An 18,917-nucleotide genomic window follows, 5' to 3' on the forward strand; every position below is an offset into this window, starting at 1 on the left:
TAAATAATCACTAAAATCTTCTTTCCTTAATAATCTCAAAATAATGTTCCCTAAGCTTTGAAACAGCAACCTACGCACCTAGCTCATCCTGTTTCTTATTATCCTACGGGCAACCTAGTGTTGTTACCAGATCTTCAAGTGGGAAGTCTGGAGAGTTATTATGATATAACTGCAAGTATTATATGGAAAGAACAGTTAATGTCTCTGACCTCATTAAGGCCGAGAAAATGAACAGTAATATCAGGAATGTTTTCTAACTAGAAAATTTTAGGAATACTTACCAGGAACCATAAAATTACTACTAAATCTCTTTTCTTTTTCTTTCTTTTTTTTGGGGAAGGGGGTGGTGTGAATATACTCAGTGCTCAGGGTTACTCCTGGCTCTGCACTCAGGAATCACTCTTGGAGGGCTCAGGGGACCATATGGGATGCCAGGGATCAAACCCAGGCTGTCTGCTTGCAAGGCAAGTAACTCACTTGCCTTGTACTACCTCTGTACTACCTCTCTGGCCCTTCTTTCTATTTCTTTTTATCCCTGAGCACTGCAGGATGTGCCCCAAAACCACAAAAGAAAGAAATTGTACTAATTCAGGGCCAGAAAGCACATGGATTGGAGCACACATTTTTCATATGGGAGGCCTAGGTACGATCCCCTTAACCACATGGTCCCCCGATAGCACTAGGGGCAGTCCCCAAGAACAGAGCCATGTACAGTGCCCGAGTATCAGCAGATCTACCAAAACTAGATAGACAGATTCATTCATAATACAAATAATCCTATTAATTGCAAACATATTTTGGAAATAGAGTTCCTTCATCAAAATGAAAACACATTCAGTGAGAGAAGACCGTCATTCCTTAACAGTGGCTAGATTTTCCAATCAATTTACACTTTTAATCTGTAGTGATATGGTGTGGATGAAGATATGGAGAAAATATCACTTCATACACTTATGCAGCTGTTAGAAAGGGAGGCAGAGTTTCATATACTTCCCAATAATTGCCATAATTCTGCTACTCTTGCAACAATTGACAAAGTTTCTTAAAGGTTAGTTGCAACTTGGAATATCAAACTTATCAGTAAACTTCATGCCAGTTACAGCATATTGGTCTACCTTGCACTTGGAATCCTTTAAAATTCAGTCAATGGGGCTGGAGCGATAGTACAGCGGGGAGGGCGTTTGCCTTGCACGCGGCCAACCCGGGTTCGATCCCTGGCATCCCATATGGTTCCCCAGCACCATCGGAGTAATTCCTGAGTGCAGAGCCAGGAGTAACCCCTGAGCACTGCCAGGTATGACCCAAAAAAACCAAACAAATTAAATAAAATTCAGTCAAGATTTTGTTAATACTGCACCAGTCACTGCAAACAGCTATTTTCTGAGTTTCACAAATCTTCCAAAATCAGATCTATTTAAAAAACTGTTTAGGGGAGCAAGAGTGGTAATATAGCGGGTAAGGCACTTGCCTTGCATGGGGCTAACCCAGATGCCCTTCCCCAGCATCCCATATAGCCAGTCCCCTGAGCACCGCCAGGAGTGATCCCTTAGTGCAGAGCCAGGAGTAACCCCTGAGTACTACTAGGAGAAACCAAAAACTGAAAAAATCCTGTTTCGGGCTGGAGAGAGGAGCTCAATGGGCGGAGTGCATGTCATATACACAGGAGATCTGGGTCCCGTGGTCCCAGTCCCACCACTTGGTTGCCAACTCCCCAACTCAGCCTCATCTCCCAAGCACCACCAGAAGTGACCCCGATCACCATTGGGTATGGCCCCCTACCCCCAACCCCCCCAAAACACTACTGAATATGGCCATCAGTATTAACAGGAAAGTCTCATCAAGAAAGTCTCCTCAGAAAAGCATTAGGAAGCTACTGAGTTAATGTGTGAGTAAACGTTAAGTTACCGAAATGCTCGCTTTCGTTGGAAACTTAAATTTGGTGACTCTTGGTTGTTTCCCTTCGGTGACAGGCTTACACTGTTCATGTCAGAAAAATGCCTCATGAATCCCTGAGTTTCCACAACCAGTTCGCCCATCATTTCCTTCCACATAAAAGGGGCTGTGAGGAAAGCAACCAGTGTGGCTTGTGACTCACCACACGAGAGGCTTCTCTTGAGACAGCAGAAGCACTTACATGTCCTTCCCATTTCACCTGATTGAAAGGACGGGTACTAGGGACTGAGCAACAGTGGGTGAGGTGCTTTCGTACATGTGGCCAGCACGGGTGTGATCCCCAGAACCCCAGTGTGATGTCCTGAGCCCAGAGCCCTGAGTGATGCTTGAGCAGAGCCAGGGGTCAGCCCTGAGCACTGCTGGGTGCAACCAGAAAACACACACACAAAAAGAAACCTTCATTTTCAAACAGTACTCTCCAAATCACAGGGCCTCCACGTGCAGAAGGGTCAATGGAGCCAACCAGAACCTGGAGAGTCCCACCTCTGAACCAGAGCAGACGCTAACCAGTTGGCTCCCGTTTTACTATTCACTCTGGACTGGCTGAAACAGCGCAGGCCCTTCCTTCCACAGGAAAGCATGCCTCTCCCACTTGTGTGCCACATGTGTCCTGCAGAGAGAAGCTCGTACCTTGTCGATCAGATCTCGGTTGACACAGTTGGGCAACTGCTGGAGAAAAGCATCTACTATGAGCTTGAGATGAGATCCAGTGCTGGCTTCTTCATCCTCTTGTTCTGATACAGTATTTAAATGGATTAAAACCACACAGAGAGACAGAGAATGAAAACACCCCATCATCAATTGCCCAGAGAACAGTCTAGGGCTCTGTTTTTACTTATGAAAATAGAAAGTATCTTTTGAGATGTTTGGGCATCTCTAAAATCGTGTCCACACCTCTGGTTGAAAATAGTACTCTGCAACTGTGGGCCCTACGTGAAGAGATGGGTCAGGTCAAACAAGGATTCGGAACAGCTCCATCTCAAAGTAGAGCATTTGTTGAATCGACTCCACCTTTCAGATGCCAACTATAAAAGGCAAGCTTCCACATTAAACACAAAATCTTTATCACAACTGAAGGCATGTTTTGTATCAATTTTCTATTTTTAAATGACTCTGGTGGTGCCAGGGCTTGAGCCCATGGCCTCATGCATATAAGGCAAGTGCTCGACAGCTGAGCACAGTCCTGGCCTCCGTGCCTGACTAATGGCCCTTCCATTGCTGGGCAAAGCAGAACACGCTTCCCTGTTTCATGGGATGCTGCGAGGGGAGCGCACTGCCAAGCCTGGCACCACCATTCAGGCAACTCATACATACACAGTGGGAAAGAATCTGCCTCCTCCTTGGATGACAAGAGCTGACAGATTAAGGTGCTTGCCCTGTACACAGCTGACATGGGTTTGACCCCTGGCACCCTATATGGTCCCCAAACACCGCCAGAAGTAATCGCAGAGTGCTCAGAGTCTGGAGAAAACCCTTAGCATTGCCAGGTGTTTGGCCAAACACCAAATTAAAAAACTGCACAGATTATGTCATAGCATTCAAATAAACTCAGGACAATTATAACAAGTCGTAGTGTAAGTACAGAATTATCTATTAAGATATTTAGCACTTACAGGATCACTAAAACTCTTAGTCCTTTAATATCGGTAATGTCTAAATCAAATTTAAAAAAGTGATGGGTTGTGGAGCCAGCGAACACTCTGAAGCTCGCACTTCACATGCAGGAGGCCCGTGAGCACAGAGGCCCTGAGCACTGTCTGTGGGGCCCGCCAGCACCCAGGCCCACATGGCCCTGAGCAACACTGACTGTGGGACTTGCCTGATCGAAAAGAAGGTGACAGCCAGAGGGCTGCAGTGGCAGTCTAGCGGGGAAGGGTGCCTGCCGTGCACACAGAGTTCCAGCGTAGAGAGCCAAGAGGAAGCCTCAGAAGTGTCGGGACGGGGTGCCAATGTAGAGCGCACGCCCCGGGTTTACCCAGTCTCCATCATGGCATGTGCACCCACCCCTCAAGTTATTGATAAAGACTCTCGGATGGGTTCGTTCCTATGAATCAGAATTAACTAAAGCAAATAAACAGCCCAACCCCTGCCCCCTCCTCTAATTCTTAAGGCAGACTTAATAAAACCAAGGTGGTCATGTTAGAGAAAAAAGGAAAAGCAGCGGGGTCATTCTGATGGCGAGATGACAGTCGGTTCTGGCGGGTGAGGAGTCTAACACACTTCAACAGAGAAGTGAAAGGGTCTGGTAATACAAACCAATGATCAATTAATCAAACTCTTACAAAATCTTGGGACTCGGGGCTCAGTTTAGTGGTAGGGCATATGCTTCACAACTCTAAGCTTTAGTTCCCATCTCACTCTCCGCAAATGACAACGGTTTTGGCAAGCAAGCCAGAACAACAGTACAGTGGGGAGGGTGCTTGCTTTGCAAGTGGCCAATCTGGATTTGATCCCCAGCACCCCATCTGGTCCCCTGAGCACTGCCAGGAGTGATCCCTGGATGTAGAATGTAGACACCCTCTGAGCATCATTAGGTGTGGCCCAAAAAGAACAGAAAATTTTTTTTGGCAAAACTGCGCTTTACCTTGCTCATCAAGAAGCTTCTTTGTGAGATCTTCGGCTTCATCTCCACCCTCTAACTCCAAAGTGTCGTCATTAATTTCAAGGTTCTCCAATTCAAGTTCCAAATCATCAGGATTTGTAACCTCCTTATTATCCTTAGATTCTTTCACCTCTCCTTAAAAACAAAGCAAACCATCAGGATCTGTGGTTTATGACTATATGGAACTGTATCAGTATGAAAAGGCAGACCAGGCAGGGATCACAGTTCTCTCCCATCCCTAAAACTAACTGAAACACAGTAATGTTTGTTTTGGGGGAAGAGAGGGGCTTTTTGGGTCATAGCTGGCAATACTCTGGCAGTATTCTCTGGGATGCCAGGGACCGAACCCAGGTTGGTTGCGTGCAAGGCAAACGCCCTCCCCGCCGTACTACTGCTCCAGCTTTGAAACAGGGCAATGTTTGAAACTTAGTCCTGGAGGTCAGAGAGCTAGTACAGGGGTGAAGGTACTTGCCTTTGCGTAGCTGAGCCAAGCCCAGGATCACATAAGGTCCCCAGAGCATTAACAATAGTGATTCTCCCACAGCCAAGACACAGAACAGGGAGTAAAGTACTTGCCTGCAAGCGTTTCAATTACCAGGGTCCATTCCTGGCACCCCACATGGTCCCCCGAGCCAAGTGATCCTTGAGCACAGAGAGCCCAGAGTAAGTCCTGAGCACCACCACCAGGTAAGAGAAAAATAAACAAAAACAAAATAATAAAGACTGACTCCTGAGCAGAGACAGGAGTTAGCCCCGAGAACTGGCGGTGTGAGCACAAAAGAAACAAAACAAGCTGGTCCTCAACAAGACTTCCAACGCACCTATGAGGGTAGGAGCAGAGCGCAAAAGCCTGAGTGTGAGGCCTGGACTTGGTACCACTGGGTGTGACTCCCAAAACCAAAAGCCAAAGACAATTAGCTATCGATGAGAAAGTTTTTAGAATTTTAACTACCAAAACAGGGAAGTGCATATGTAAAATTATTTTTATGAATATTATTTCCTATACTGTTTGAAATCCATGAAATATTTCAATCACCTCTTTATAAAATATAAAGTAAAATTTATCTTAAGGAAAGTGTGTATTTTTTTTTATCCTGTGCTCAGGGATTGCTCCAGGTGGGGCTCAGAGAGTGTCAGGGATTGAACTCAGGCCTGCCATGTGCAAGGCAAGAACCCTACCAATGGTACTATGGCACAGGTCCCGAGATTTTAATAATTTCAAAGGATTATTCGTCCTTAACAGTGCTCTCCCACGAGGTAACCATAGTTGATGACAAAAATATCAACTGTTTTTATGGGGGGCAGGGGCTGGTGGGGGGAGTTGGGCCACACCCAGCTGTGCTCAGGGCTGACTCCTAGCTCTGTGCTCAGAGATCACTCCTGGCAAGGCTTGGGAGATCTTACAGGGTGCCAGAGATCAAACCCAGGTTGGTTGCATGCAAGGTAAATGCCCTTCCCACTGTGCAATCACTCAGGCCCTCAATTTTAATTCTGAAGAAGCACATTTTAAGAAAAATAAATTGGTTTATAATTCTAACTGGTATCCCAATCAGTACCACCTAACCTCTGCCCCAACATATATATAATATATATATAAATTACACACACACAATCCTGTAACTGGTCATTAGGACTTCTTCACACACAATAGTCCTAAAGCTTCCTAAAGTAACACACTGTCACACAGAGTCAGAGATGTCCAGTCTGCAAAGAGCACATTAAGTGAAGGTTGTTACATACTAATACTTTCCCTAACAATCTATCGAGGGGGAAGTCTGATTTGACCAACATCTCACACGAACACAGTGTCCTGGAAATTCTGTATGTTTGATTTAATCACTAAATGTTCGTATTACAAAGCCACTAGCCACACGAGGTGTCTCTGAGGGAACCCCTCCCCGCAGAGCCCAGTAGACCAGAGCCTCTCCTTGCACATGTGGCCCGTGAGGTCAGCAGTTCACGTGAGGGCCTGCTGAGGCAGTGCTGCTGGGCCCCCGCAGTGCCAGGGACCCCGAGACACCCTGGCAGTGCTCAGTGTAGGCTGAAGGGGAGGAAAGGCCACATGGTACCAGCCTTCAGACCTGGGTGAGTCACATGCATGGCAAGCAGCTCAACCCCAGCTAAGTCTCCAGCTCCCCCGCAGAAAAAACTTCACTATCACTTCGAAACCAACTTTTATAACACTTAATGTAAACGGTCTGCCTTCAGAATTTACCTTTAGAATCATCTTTGTTCGACTCTTTACTCTGACAACTTTTTTCATTATCTTTAAACAAGATGGCAGGAACAAAAGCCTTCAGATCAATAAGGTTTTCGTAAAAGTTCCGAGCGTCTTCATCTTCCCATATCCCACCTTCCAAGTCATATTCTCCGGGTTTCCCCGGAGTAAATATATCAATTCCAGGTCCATGCTCTACAGAAAAATAAAACGCAAAAGATTAAACCATTTCAGCCTTAGCATGACAAACATGAAACTTCAACAGCTACTCTAAATCGTTCATTTAATTGTATGTTTTAACATCAAATCACAGGGGTTTTTTTTGTTGTTGTTGCTGTTTTTGGCTTTTTGGGTCACTCCCAACGATGCTCTGGCTCTGCACTCAGGAATTACTCCTTATAGTACTTGGGGGACATATGTAATTCTGGGGATCAAACCCAGGGTTGGTCACATGCAAGGAAAACACACTACCACTGTCTTATCATTTCAGACCCTCAAGTCACAAGTTGAGTTTTAAGAAAAGCCCTAATAAACTAGAGAATATCATTGCAGATGCCTTCCTTCTAAAACTTTTCTTTTTGGTTTTGGGGTCACACTGGGCATTGATCACGAATTACTCCTGACTCTTCTCTCAGGAATCACTCCTGGTGCTGCTCGAAGAACCAGATGAGATGCCCGGGATCACACTTGGCTTGGCCATGTAAGGCAAGGGTCTTACCCGCTGTACTATCTCTCTGGCCCCTCTCTTATTAAATATTTTAGTGTGCTTTATCAGGTTTACTTCATGAAAAACCAAAAGAAGAAATATATAAAACTGGTCAATTCTAAAACGCATAGCTCAAAGTTTCACTTTTCCCATAATGCACTATTTCTAGGCACTCCCAACTGTCTCAGCACTCTGTATCACTTATACCACAATCATCTTCATACTAATGATTGTTTTTATTAATGAGTTATTAACAATGCATTATTAATAAAATAATTCATTGGCTTAATAAATGAATGACAGGAGACCTTGTTTTGTTTTGGGGTCACACCCAGCAGTGTTCAGGGCTGACTCCTGGCTCTGCACTCCTGGAGGGCTTGGGGGATCATATGGGGTGCCGAGGACTAAACCTAGGTCAGCCACATGCAAGCTAGCACCCTACCTGCTGTACTTTCACTCTGACCCCAAGAGACTTTCATTTTCCATTTTTCTGTATACCTGAATACCTTATGTATCTTAAAAATAATGTATTTACATAATGATTATAAGTTATAAAAAGAATACCAACTTCTGAGAGGTAAAAATCTGTTGCAGGGTCTAAAAGTAATGAAAAACTGGGGGAAATATTTATAATTCAAATGACAAGGAATAATCTTAATTTGCAAAAAGCTTTTACAATTCAATAAAGGGTAAATAGTTGATTTTATTTATCAAAGAAAAAGGTAAAAGATTCAAGCCTGCATGCCACAGGGAATAGAATCGACCTTGATAAGGACGCTCAGTCACTGCAAGGCCCCGGCACTGCTGGGCTGAAACACCACATCGCTGAGGGGAAGTGGCCCTGGGACACATCAGGGGTGGCAGACACTGCCTGGGACGTACCCAGGGATTTTGACCCTATCTCACACCTCCCCCATGCTGAACACGTGCTCGTTCTTTAAGCCATCATTCTAGCCAACGAGATTTTTAAACGAGAAGGACTAAGCCAGAGAGACATGCGGCCAACCCAGGTTCGATCCCCAGCATTTCATATAGTCCCCCGAGCACCACCAGGAGTGACTCCTGAGTGCAGAGTCAGGAGTAAGCCCTGAGCAACGCTGGGTGTGATCCAAAAACAAAGCAAAAGAAATAACTAGGACTGACAGGTAGGTTTCCAAGGTAATGCTGTCTTTACCCTCCTAATGAAATCACTGCTGAGCAGTTGACAAGATGGTTAGAGAAATACCAGGAGCCCTAGCAACTGAAGGCTGATCAAATCCAAACACCAGTGAGTAACATGGAAAACTGCTCTTCTCACAAAGCAACTACCTCGCAAAACTGCAAGGGAAACTCTAATTCTAAATAGTAACTTAGATACTCTAGCATTCAAACCAATGAATTAAAAAGTAGGATATATACAGAAGAAGCATTAGAATGCTAAAGGTTTAATTCTCCTCAATCTTACCTATCTGGGAAAAAAAAAAAAGAATCTTTCCATAACCCTAAGGACAGTTAAAATAAGCCCCTGCAGGGCTGGAGAGATAGCACAGCGGGTAGGATGTTTGCCTTGCACACAGCCAACCCGGGTTCGATTCCCAGCATCCCATATGGTCCCCTGAGCACCGCTAGGAGTAACTCCTGAGTGCAGAGCCAGGAGTAACCCCCGTGCATCGCCAGGTGTGACCCAAAAAGCAAAAAAAAAAATAAAATAAAATAAGCCCCTGAAGAATACGATCCAAGAATACTATTGCTACTTGCATCACCCTCATGAAACTAAATGCAATAGCATATGAATTCATCAGGTAAGATCAAAGCATTCTGCATTGAGAGATGCATTTCTAATAACTGATCTTAATAGAAGATGTTTTAGTAATATACAACTGGCAAAGCTAACTTTATTGAAAAAACCTACAGTATTTGTTTTTAGGGCTATCATCTTACCCTCCGGTGTTGGCTTGTCTTGAGGCAAATCTGGCATATTTTCATCCAAGAGATCTGCTAAGGACTGAGAGTTTGCAAGCAGCTTCTGGTAAGACATGGCAAATTCTTCATACTGTTTGTGTCTGTCTTCACTTAGCTCCCCTTTAGAATGCAGAATACGCCTGAAAACAAATGAATAAGCTGATAATTTTGTCAAAAAGAAATGCATTATAATTTTTTCCAAAGTAATAATCATTTCTCATTATAGTGGAATGCTTCATAAAAATTTATTTCATTGCACAATCTTTAACACTAAAAATTTTTCAAATTTATCTGAAAATGAAAATAATTTTTATCTGAAAATTAAAATAAAATCCACCTAAGCACTTAACATTGGTTCTTCCTAGTTTGAGGTACACTCAACGATTATGCCTGCGCAATTTAGTACCACCCAAGAATGAAAACTTAAGTATTTTGTTGTAATAATATTCCCCTCACACATCCAGTAACCAAAAATATTTAACACAACTAAACAAGTTTTCAAGAACAACATGCTACAGAGACCATAAGAAAGTTATCCTTTAACTTTGACAATGATTTGAAAAAGTGTACCTTTTGAAAATCCTCATGCCTGTTGGACTGCCCACTATCAATTTACTGGGCCAGCACTAGTGATTTACCCATTTCACAAATACTCCCTGGACAAACAACGGACTTAATAAAGGCCAAGCCATCCCAAGGCACAAAGAACAGACATTTTTTTGCTTTTTGGGTCACAGCCAGCGATGCACAGGGGTTACTCCTGGCTCTGCACTCAGGAATTACTCCTGGTGGTGCCCGGGGGACCATATGGGATGCTAGGAATCGAACCTGGGTCAGCCAGATGCAAGGCAAAGACACTACCCACTGTGCTATCACTCAAGCCCAGGACACAACTTCTACTCCATTGAAAATAGCACTTACAACCCCATAATTAGGAATGGAAAGCTACTGAACAATTCCAAAATGTATAAATTCAAGTAAAAAACTCTTCCCGGACTGAGTGACAGTACGGCAGGTAAGGGTCTTGGCCCTGCACACTGGGCTAGACCCCTGGGACCCCACGTGGAGCCCCCACAACCTGCCGGGAGTGAAGGATGATCCCTGAGTACAGAGCCGGGTGAAAGGCTGAGCACTGATGGCCATGACCCAATGGCTGACGGGGTTGTTCTGGAGAGGCAAATGTTTCTGTAGTAGTATAAAATCTAGATGTAAATTCCAAACAGTAATGCAAATATAGACTCCAAAAAGTAAATTATACATTTTTAATAAATTTATCCCTTTCTTTTAGTTAAGCAAGATATGCACACATGCAAAGCATGGGGTCGACCACTCAGCTATAGCCCTGGCTGCAAATTATATTATTTTCAGAAGCATTATTTAAAAGTATTTTCATTCTTTGCTATCTGAGAGTTCTTATGAATATACTATATCATTGTGATGGGTTTGTTTTTCATTTACAAAGCTCGTAAGAAGTATTCTCCATCGGATTAAATTTCTAGACCTGAGTGATGGAACTAAGCACAATACAACACACTTTACTGGGTGTCCCTTCTTCTGTTCTGTTTTGGGGTCACACACAGCAATGCTCAGTTCTCCTGGCTATGCACACAGAATTACTCCTGGTGGGTCTCAAGGAGACTATCGGAACTGCAGGGGAACGAACCTGGGTATGCTGTGTGCAAGGCAAATGCGCTCCCTGCTGTCCTATCGCTCTGACCCCTTGACTCGTGTCGCTTCCAGACAGCACAGTAATTCACCAAAACTTTTTCATGAGAATATGCTATTAAGCAAAATCAAGCTGAAGAAATGATTCATCAACTATTTCAGTTACAATCTGTTCAGACGCAAATCTATTATAGAAGGCTGAATTGAAGCCATTCTTTTGAGAATATCATAAATCAGAGCTCAGCAAACTTTCTGCAAAGGGTCAGATAATAAATATTGTGGGCTCTGCAGACCAGGCGGTCTTTATTGCAACTCAACACTGCTGATGCAGAAAAGGAAAAGCCGAGATTATATAAAGAAATGGGTGAGACTATGTTCCAAAAAACTGGTGGACATTCAAATTTGAACCTCATATATTTTTAGTATTTCACAGAATACTATTCTTTTGATTGTTTTAGATCAGGTAAAATAGTTAAGACCATTCTTCTCTCAAAGCCCAAGCTCAAAGTACTGGTGGGTAACATCTAGTGTGGGGTCACAGCTAACCACCCTTATCCGAATCAGTATCATATCATAATGTATGATAAATAAGTTCTTTCCTTCCCATGATATCACCATCAACAGACAAGGGTACTGGCACCATTTGAAATACAAAGGCCCTCCCGTTGATCATCGATTTGCTTGAGCGGGCCCAGTAACATCTCCATTGGAGACTTTGTTGTTACTGTGTCTGGCATATCGAATACTCTCGGTAGCTTGCCGGGCTCTCCGAGAGGGGCGGAGGAATCGAACTCTGGTCGACCATGTTGGCTGCGTGCAAGGCAGAAGCCCTACCCGCTGTGCTATCGCTCCAGCCCAAAAAGCCAACTATAAAAACAACGTTAATTCCAAGGCTCATTCACGATAGTAACAAATACAAGAAAGTTTTGAAACCTCTTTCACCCAATACATGAAACATCACTGCCTAAAGCACCCCTAAGGTACATCAGATCCTTGTATTTTTTATTATCACTAATTTAAAACCAGAAGAGGGACTTAACAGTCTATTACTGAGCAGGATTGACAGCTCAGTGGGCCGGAGACAAAGGTTAGATCCCCAGCACCACCAAGAACAACCCCTGAGCACTGGGCCAAGAGTAACCCTGAGCACGGCTAGGGACATTCTCCAAGCCAGGTAATAGTCCAGTCTTGAATCAAGCATAGTTCCTAAATGAAAAAATTTCATGAACAAGTCAAAGCATTGAGTATCAGGATATTTTCTCATTTTTTGTTAACCATTACTTGATTTCCTGCACATTGTTTACTTTTATTTTGTACTGAATTTTAAAATAATCTATGTAAGTTCAACATCCAGATTTTCAAAATCATAAAAGAGCACAAAGAGAAATTCTCATTCAAAAGACTTCTGAAGGATTAAGTAGGTGCTGTTATTAAGAGTGAACTGACATTACTGAATACTTACAAGGTGCCGCATGTGTTTCAGAAGTGCTTTTGCACATATGAATTCACTGCACCATTCCTAACCTCGGAAGTAGTTACTTCCTTTTGCAGATGAGAAAATCCTGGCACAGAGATGTTAGGTGACTTGCCCAAAGGGAACCTAATGAGCAAACTGACACATCTACAAACCCGAAACCAAGTGCAGCTCAAAGTTCACTATGAGGAAATACTGCCTCACTAATTCAAGGAAATTTAGCCACTACGTATTTCTCACAGAACTCAGAATCCATCCACACTAAGGTGCCTGGTGAAAATTCTTTTTGGGGCCTCTAGTTTGGATTCAATCGGCAAGTGCCTAGGGGTTAATGTGTGAAGATGAATCTGGGTTCTGTCACCTGGAGTCCTGGTTCCTCGGGCAAGTTCTTTAATTCCTGAATATGATCTACTGCCTTTAAAATACACGTTAAAAAAAAATCAAAAATACATTCCATGTTAAAAAAATACACATAAATAAATAAATACACGTTATTTTTCAGGGGTATAGTGAGGAACCACGACAATCTTGTCCACACTGCAGTTTCTCAATGTAAAAATGTTTTTACAAGGGCAAAAAAAACCACAAAAAATGCTAGAGTCCACTGTGACATATTCGATATGCCAAACACAGTAACAACAAAGTCTCATGATGGAGACGTTACTGGGCCCACTCGATAAAATCGATGAACAACGGGAGGACAGTGACAGTGAGTGACAGAGTCCACTGTACAAAAGGCAAGAGCTTAAACAGCAAGTATCATTTTGATCTTCCAATAGTCAAATTAAAACAGAATACCCTGGCATGAACACAGAAAACTGACTTCAGCTTTGCCCTAATGTAATCATGCAAAATAACACAGAACAAAATAATCAAAGCATATCCATGACACACCACTGGGTTTTATTTTTCATCTCCTTCCAGGAACCTGTCAAATTTTCATGAGCATCAAGTTTCCTTTCAGGTTTCCCACTTGAGGGGCCAGAGCAACAAGTACAGCAAGTAGGGCACTTGCCTTATATGCAGCCTACCCTGGTTCAATCCCTGGCATCCCATGTGACCCGTAGCGTCCCACCAGGAGAAATTTCTGAGTGTAGAGCCAGGAGCAAACCCTGAGCACTTCTGGGTACGATCCCAAAACCAAAAACAGTTTTCTCTCTCTGATTTTGCTATGGATGTGTTATAGACACTACTATAAAGCACAACTACTTGGCAAAGTACCAATTAAAGAAGTACATCAATGCCATTGAAACATAAACTGGAGAAAATCTTAAAGGAGAGGACAATTTCAGAGCACTTAGAATATTAAGAGTCTTTTACATCTCAACTACAGCAACAGAATATCCAGAATATCTTTTTTTTTTTTTGGCCTTTCTACTGCCTTTATTCTAACAGTATGTTTATGTACATATATGTGGTATCTTTTTTTTTGAAATAAACAGATTTCATTTGGAGGATTTTTAAGGTATGGAGGAGGAGAGGAGAGAGAGAGAGAGAGCAACGTACTCAAGAGAGAACACGGGCTTCTCCAAGAGCGGAGAGAGCCTCTACACACATACCAGCATTAGACGCAAAAACATGAAAGTACACATCTCAAGAGGGGAGATGCGGGTGACACATGTGCTCAGCCGCCACATGTGCTAGGCCGCGTGGGCACAAGCAGCACATGGGCTCGGGCAGCATATGCGCAGCAATAGAATATCTTAATAATGCAATTTGTCAAACAACCTACCAGTAATAGCAAGGTAAAAGTTAGCGGGGCTAGAAAGTGAAAGGTTTAAAATAGCATACTTTTAAATACAAAATGGTTGAAGCGCACTCTTTTACTGTTGTTTTTTGAGCCATGCATGGCAATACTCAAGAGATTATGATAAGATTCACTCATGGCAGTGCTCACTGGACCGTATGAAATGCTGGGGATCAGTCCCAGTTCAGCTGAATGCAAGGCAAGTGCTCTACCTGCTTTACTATCATTCTGGATCCAATACAAAATGTTATAAAATTCAAATTCCTAGAATCAGCCCAACCCTCAGGTCAGAATTGCTGCTGCCAGCCATAAAGGGACTCAGAGACTCAGAAAACAACCATCTAAAACCTATATGGGCCCAAATGATGAGAAAGAACAGCAGAGAGCCATAGAGACAGTACAGCTGGGAGGGCATTTGCAGCTGCTGGGGTTCAATTTCCAGGCATCCCATCTCATCAAATATGAGCCCACCAGAAGTGATCCCTGAGCACAGAGCCGGGAGTAAATTCTGAGCACAACCAGGTGTGCTCCAGAAGCAAACAAAAAAGTAAAAACAAAATAAAATATGACTGACTAGTGACACTATTACTTAGTTTAAAAAATTGGTTGAGGGCTTGAGCGGATAGCACAGCGGGTAGGGCGTTTGCCTTGCATGCAGACGACCTGGGTTCGTTTCTCAGCATCCCATATGGTCCCCTGAGCACCGCCAGAAATAATTCCTGAGTGCATGAACCAGGAGTAACCCGTGTGCATCGCCAGGTGTGACTCAAAAATAAAATAAAACTTTTTAAAAAATTGGCTGGATTCATTTTGGAGAAGACTACAGTGAGTAGTCACAACAGTGAAAGCTTCCAAGTTAATTAAGGTGACCAAAAGCATTTAGAAATTTATGAGCTAAAAATATTTTGGTACTTGAGCTTTTTAAAAAGCATCCAGGTATTAGTGAAGGCTAAAACTGATTTAACTACATGTGCAATTTATCCACTAAGCTTGGCACTTAAGATTTCAAGCAGTGGATAAGGCATTTGCTCTGCACGTGGCCAACTTGGGTTCAATCCCGGGCATCCCATATGGTCCCCTGCGCACTGCCAGGAGTGACTCCTGAGTGCACTCCTGAATACTGCCAGGTGTGGCCCAAAAACAATAATAATAATAACAACCTTAAAAAGGAATCTCGAAAGATGGCGGCCGCACGGGAGCCTTGTGGAAAGCAGGTTTGAGCCGGGCTCGGGGGAGCGGCGGGGACCTCATGGGAAGGGGGGCTTTGTGGGCCGTCCCCCACGCCCCACCGAGGTCGCCAGCTGCCCCCCACGAGCGGCTCTCCGGCACGGCCACGACTCCAGGGCACAGAAACCAATCTCTTAACTAGCTAACTTTTAATAGAAATTCTTCCAGGGCCAATAAGTAAAATAGCAGAAATTCAAAACCGCCCGGCCGCTATTGCGGCCGCGCGACATCATTCTATTCTTAAACCAAGTTGTAGAAAGCAAATCATTTCACAACGCTGTTTCAGCATGTCTGATTGTGGGGGGTGGGTCGTAAACTCTAAACAATAATTGTGCATCTTCTATCGAAATAATCTATCTAGTCAAAGTAGATAGAGTATTAACTAGAACTCATCTGCCTCACAAGAATTGGGAGGGGTGGGAGGTGGGGGTCTATTGGGGTTCGGGGTTAAAAATGAGTATTGGTAAAGGGAAATGTGTTTGGTATCTACATGACTGAGACCTACACCCGAAAGCTCTGTAACTTTTTCCACAGTGATTCAATAAATAAATAAATTATAAAAAAAAAAAAACAATAAAATTTCTGAATCTCAAAAAAAAAAAAAAAAGGAATCTCAAGAAGTTATGATGCCTAAGCGAAATCTTGCCAGGAAAAACTATGCCTGTAATTTATTTCTTATGAATTAAAAAAAAAAAAAACCTCTGAAGATACCTACTAGATACTAACTGAAAAGGAAACACTGTCAGAAACTGGTCATTTTAACAGACCAGTTTAACTCTATAACATATCCTCTTGGAAGTAAGCAAACTAACATTAGCCAAGAAGTAGGAATTTTTCACTATTCCTCTCTTCTTTGCTCCATGAAGTACTCAATATAAAAGCAGCTCAGATCAAAGCTATCTTTTAAAATGAGCAATGCATTAAACCATATACCAATTACTTTTAAGATAAACATCTTCACATCTTCCTAATATTACATGTGTGTGGACAAAGTCTCCCATGAAAAACCAACCGTGAGAATGTCACGTTAAGTTTCCACTGGGCAAACACCGCTGATGACGGCAGACAGTTCTGTATCGAAATCAACGCTTCTAGGGAAAAGCCACAAAGCTCTTAACACTCTCCTGCTACAAAAATTAACATCTCCAGTTCGCTAGAGAAATTAGGCTTGAGGGCTAATAAAAAAAAAGTCCAAAAAAAAATGACAAGGGAGAGAAAAACTAACATTTTAGGTCACAGACAGAAAAAAACTGTAACCAAAAAAAATGGAGGAAGGACAGTGAACTGTCTGGAAATGAGAGCAAACTCAAAGAACTAAAGGTATTTAGGCTGCAGAGATGAAAGGGTAACATCCTGTGGTGAAGTGCCGCCAGCAGGTCAACCTATATGTGCGGGGCAGGGCGAGTGCATCAGCAGCCTGATGGTGCCTTCAGGCTTCTGGTACCCCACAACTGCCGCTGTGCTTCTGGATGGACCCGAACAACTCGGGACCAAGTTTCCCGAGAAAGTAAAAGCCCAGAAGTTAGGTAGGTGGGAATCACGCCCATAAATCACCTCCGGCTCAGCTACACAAGTTCATTTATCGGCCTTGCTTCAGAGACTCATAAATAAATCTCCAAAGAGATCAAAAGGCTGCAGTTAATCTCTGCCCCACGCAAGGCTGAAGAGACTGGGGTAAACTGGACTGGGGGCAAGGGTCCATCTGCCTGCTGCCGGCAGAAGCGCAGACCTGGCAGCTGCTGGACTCAACTCAACAATACAAAAATCGCCGTGACCCCAGGCCAGACTCCATCCACTGTCTCGGGACAGACCTCACTGAGATATAATCTGCTGAAAATTCAGGTCTATGGGTTTTGTGACTTAAATCTCCAGCTTTCTCTCGGGATGGGCTACCTCCCCTCACCTCCCTGCGCTTCCAGAAGCCCGGGCAATCATGTCCACACCCCCAAGCTGCCACCCGGTTAAAAAGCTACCCCAGCTGTACCTTCCTGATAAAAATACTGAACGCTCTGAGCAAACACGACGATCTCTTAGTACCTGTATTGCAAACCCTAAGAACAAAAGAAGAAAGAAGAAAAGTGTGGAGGGAGGGAAACGGGACACTGTGGTGGGAAATACATACTGGTGGAGGGATGAGTGTTGGATCATTGTATGACGGAAACCCAATCATGAACAGCTTTGTAATGGTCTATCTCAGGATGTTCAATAAAAAAAAATTTTTTAAAAAGGGTAGCACCCTGGCAGCCTGCAAATATTTGAGATGGGATCCTAAGCATTTATAGACATGTTTTCCTTAAGCAGTACTTCAACTCTATGTGGTAATGGAATAATTTTTTTCACCAATCATTGCCAACACTTTCATAAAGTGTGGCAACAATATTATACCAAAAGAAAAATGCTGTAAAAATACATAGATGATGGGGCCGGAGCAATGATACAAACGGTAGGGGGCTTTTCTTGCACATGGCGAATCCGGGTTCAATCCCCAGAATCCCATATGGCCCCCTGAGTACCAAGTACAGCCCAGAGTGATCGCTGGGCCAAGAGCCAGGAGTAAAACCTGAGCAACACCAGGTATTGTGTTCCCAACCCCCAACCCCCATTGATGAGAGCCAGAGAGACAGTATAGGTAAGATTTTTTTTTTGCAAGAAGCTGGTCCCAGTTAGGTCCCTGAAACCACCTGGTGCCCCCTCAGACAGCACCCCCCCCCACATACTGGTATAGTCCAACCGTGGGCGTGAGCACGTATGTATGAAGTATTCTTTTCTACACTTAATTTGTTGTGAACAGAGATGAGTTACGTCTCAACCTGCATTCCTAGCAAACAGGCGCATCCGCAGCCAGAATGGCTCACCACGGGCTCATGAGGTACTCGGGGGGGCCATTGTCTCCCATTGTCTCCGACTGAGTGGGGACACAGCTCAGTAACAAGTACATGTCTTGCAAATGTGAGGCCCCCAGCACCAAATCAAAAGGGGGAAACAAAAATTCCTGCAGAATTATCTCTTATCTTCTAAGAGATGAAGGCCAAACCCTCCACTCCTGAAAGAAAACAAAAAAGCACACACACCATCCTTTTAAGTAGCCATTAAGGAAATAATCAAAGCCTATTGCAGAAATGAGCTGTGGTGTTAATGGGCAGAACGTAAGGGAGAATGAAAAGGACAGGTCATAATATAAAAAGGGCCAACGTTTCCCTTTTCATCCCCCCAGTTACAGAATACATTCTGAAGCTGTGTCTTCAAAGTTTAAGACTGCCCTTGCTCTTCAAAAGCACAAGGATGACCGTCCTTTTTCCCCTTCTTGAAGGGCCACTGAGAAACATCGCTGCCATCGTAAGTGCTCGCTGAGTGACATACCTGGTCAGCACTGCACCAAAGCTG

General features: G+C 43.5%; 2 protein-coding genes across 5 annotated transcripts in view; one reads left to right on the forward strand and one right to left on the reverse strand.

Moving 5' to 3' along the window:
* SEC61A2 (SEC61 translocon subunit alpha 2) overlaps window positions 1-18,917 on the forward strand; it is a 257,743-nt gene that overhangs the window by 165,333 nt on the left and 73,493 nt on the right. The gene's annotated exons all lie outside the window — the stretch shown is intronic.
* Window positions 1-18,917, reverse strand: part of UPF2 (UPF2 regulator of nonsense mediated mRNA decay) — a 79,386-nt gene that overhangs the window by 50,347 nt on the left and 10,122 nt on the right. For 3 of the 4 annotated variants that reach the window (XM_056114698.1, XM_056114694.1, XM_056114697.1), the window contains 4 exons: window positions 9,400-9,560; window positions 6,771-6,968; window positions 4,538-4,690; window positions 2,584-2,687 (listed from right to left, as the gene is read on the reverse strand). In XM_056114698.1, coding sequence (XP_055970673.1) covers window positions 2,584-2,687; window positions 4,538-4,690; window positions 6,771-6,968; window positions 9,400-9,560 — 616 coding nt within the window. The remainder of the gene's footprint in view (window positions 1-2,583; window positions 2,688-4,537; window positions 4,691-6,770; window positions 6,969-9,399; window positions 9,561-18,917) is intronic. The other variant, XM_056114699.1, reaches the window with a different exon arrangement.

The sequence above is a fragment of the Sorex fumeus genome, unplaced genomic scaffold, assembly GCF_029834395.1.
Source record: "Sorex fumeus unplaced genomic scaffold, SorFum_2.1 ptg000026l, whole genome shotgun sequence".
In the NCBI taxonomy this organism is placed as follows: Eukaryota; Metazoa; Chordata; class Mammalia; order Eulipotyphla; family Soricidae; genus Sorex; species Sorex fumeus.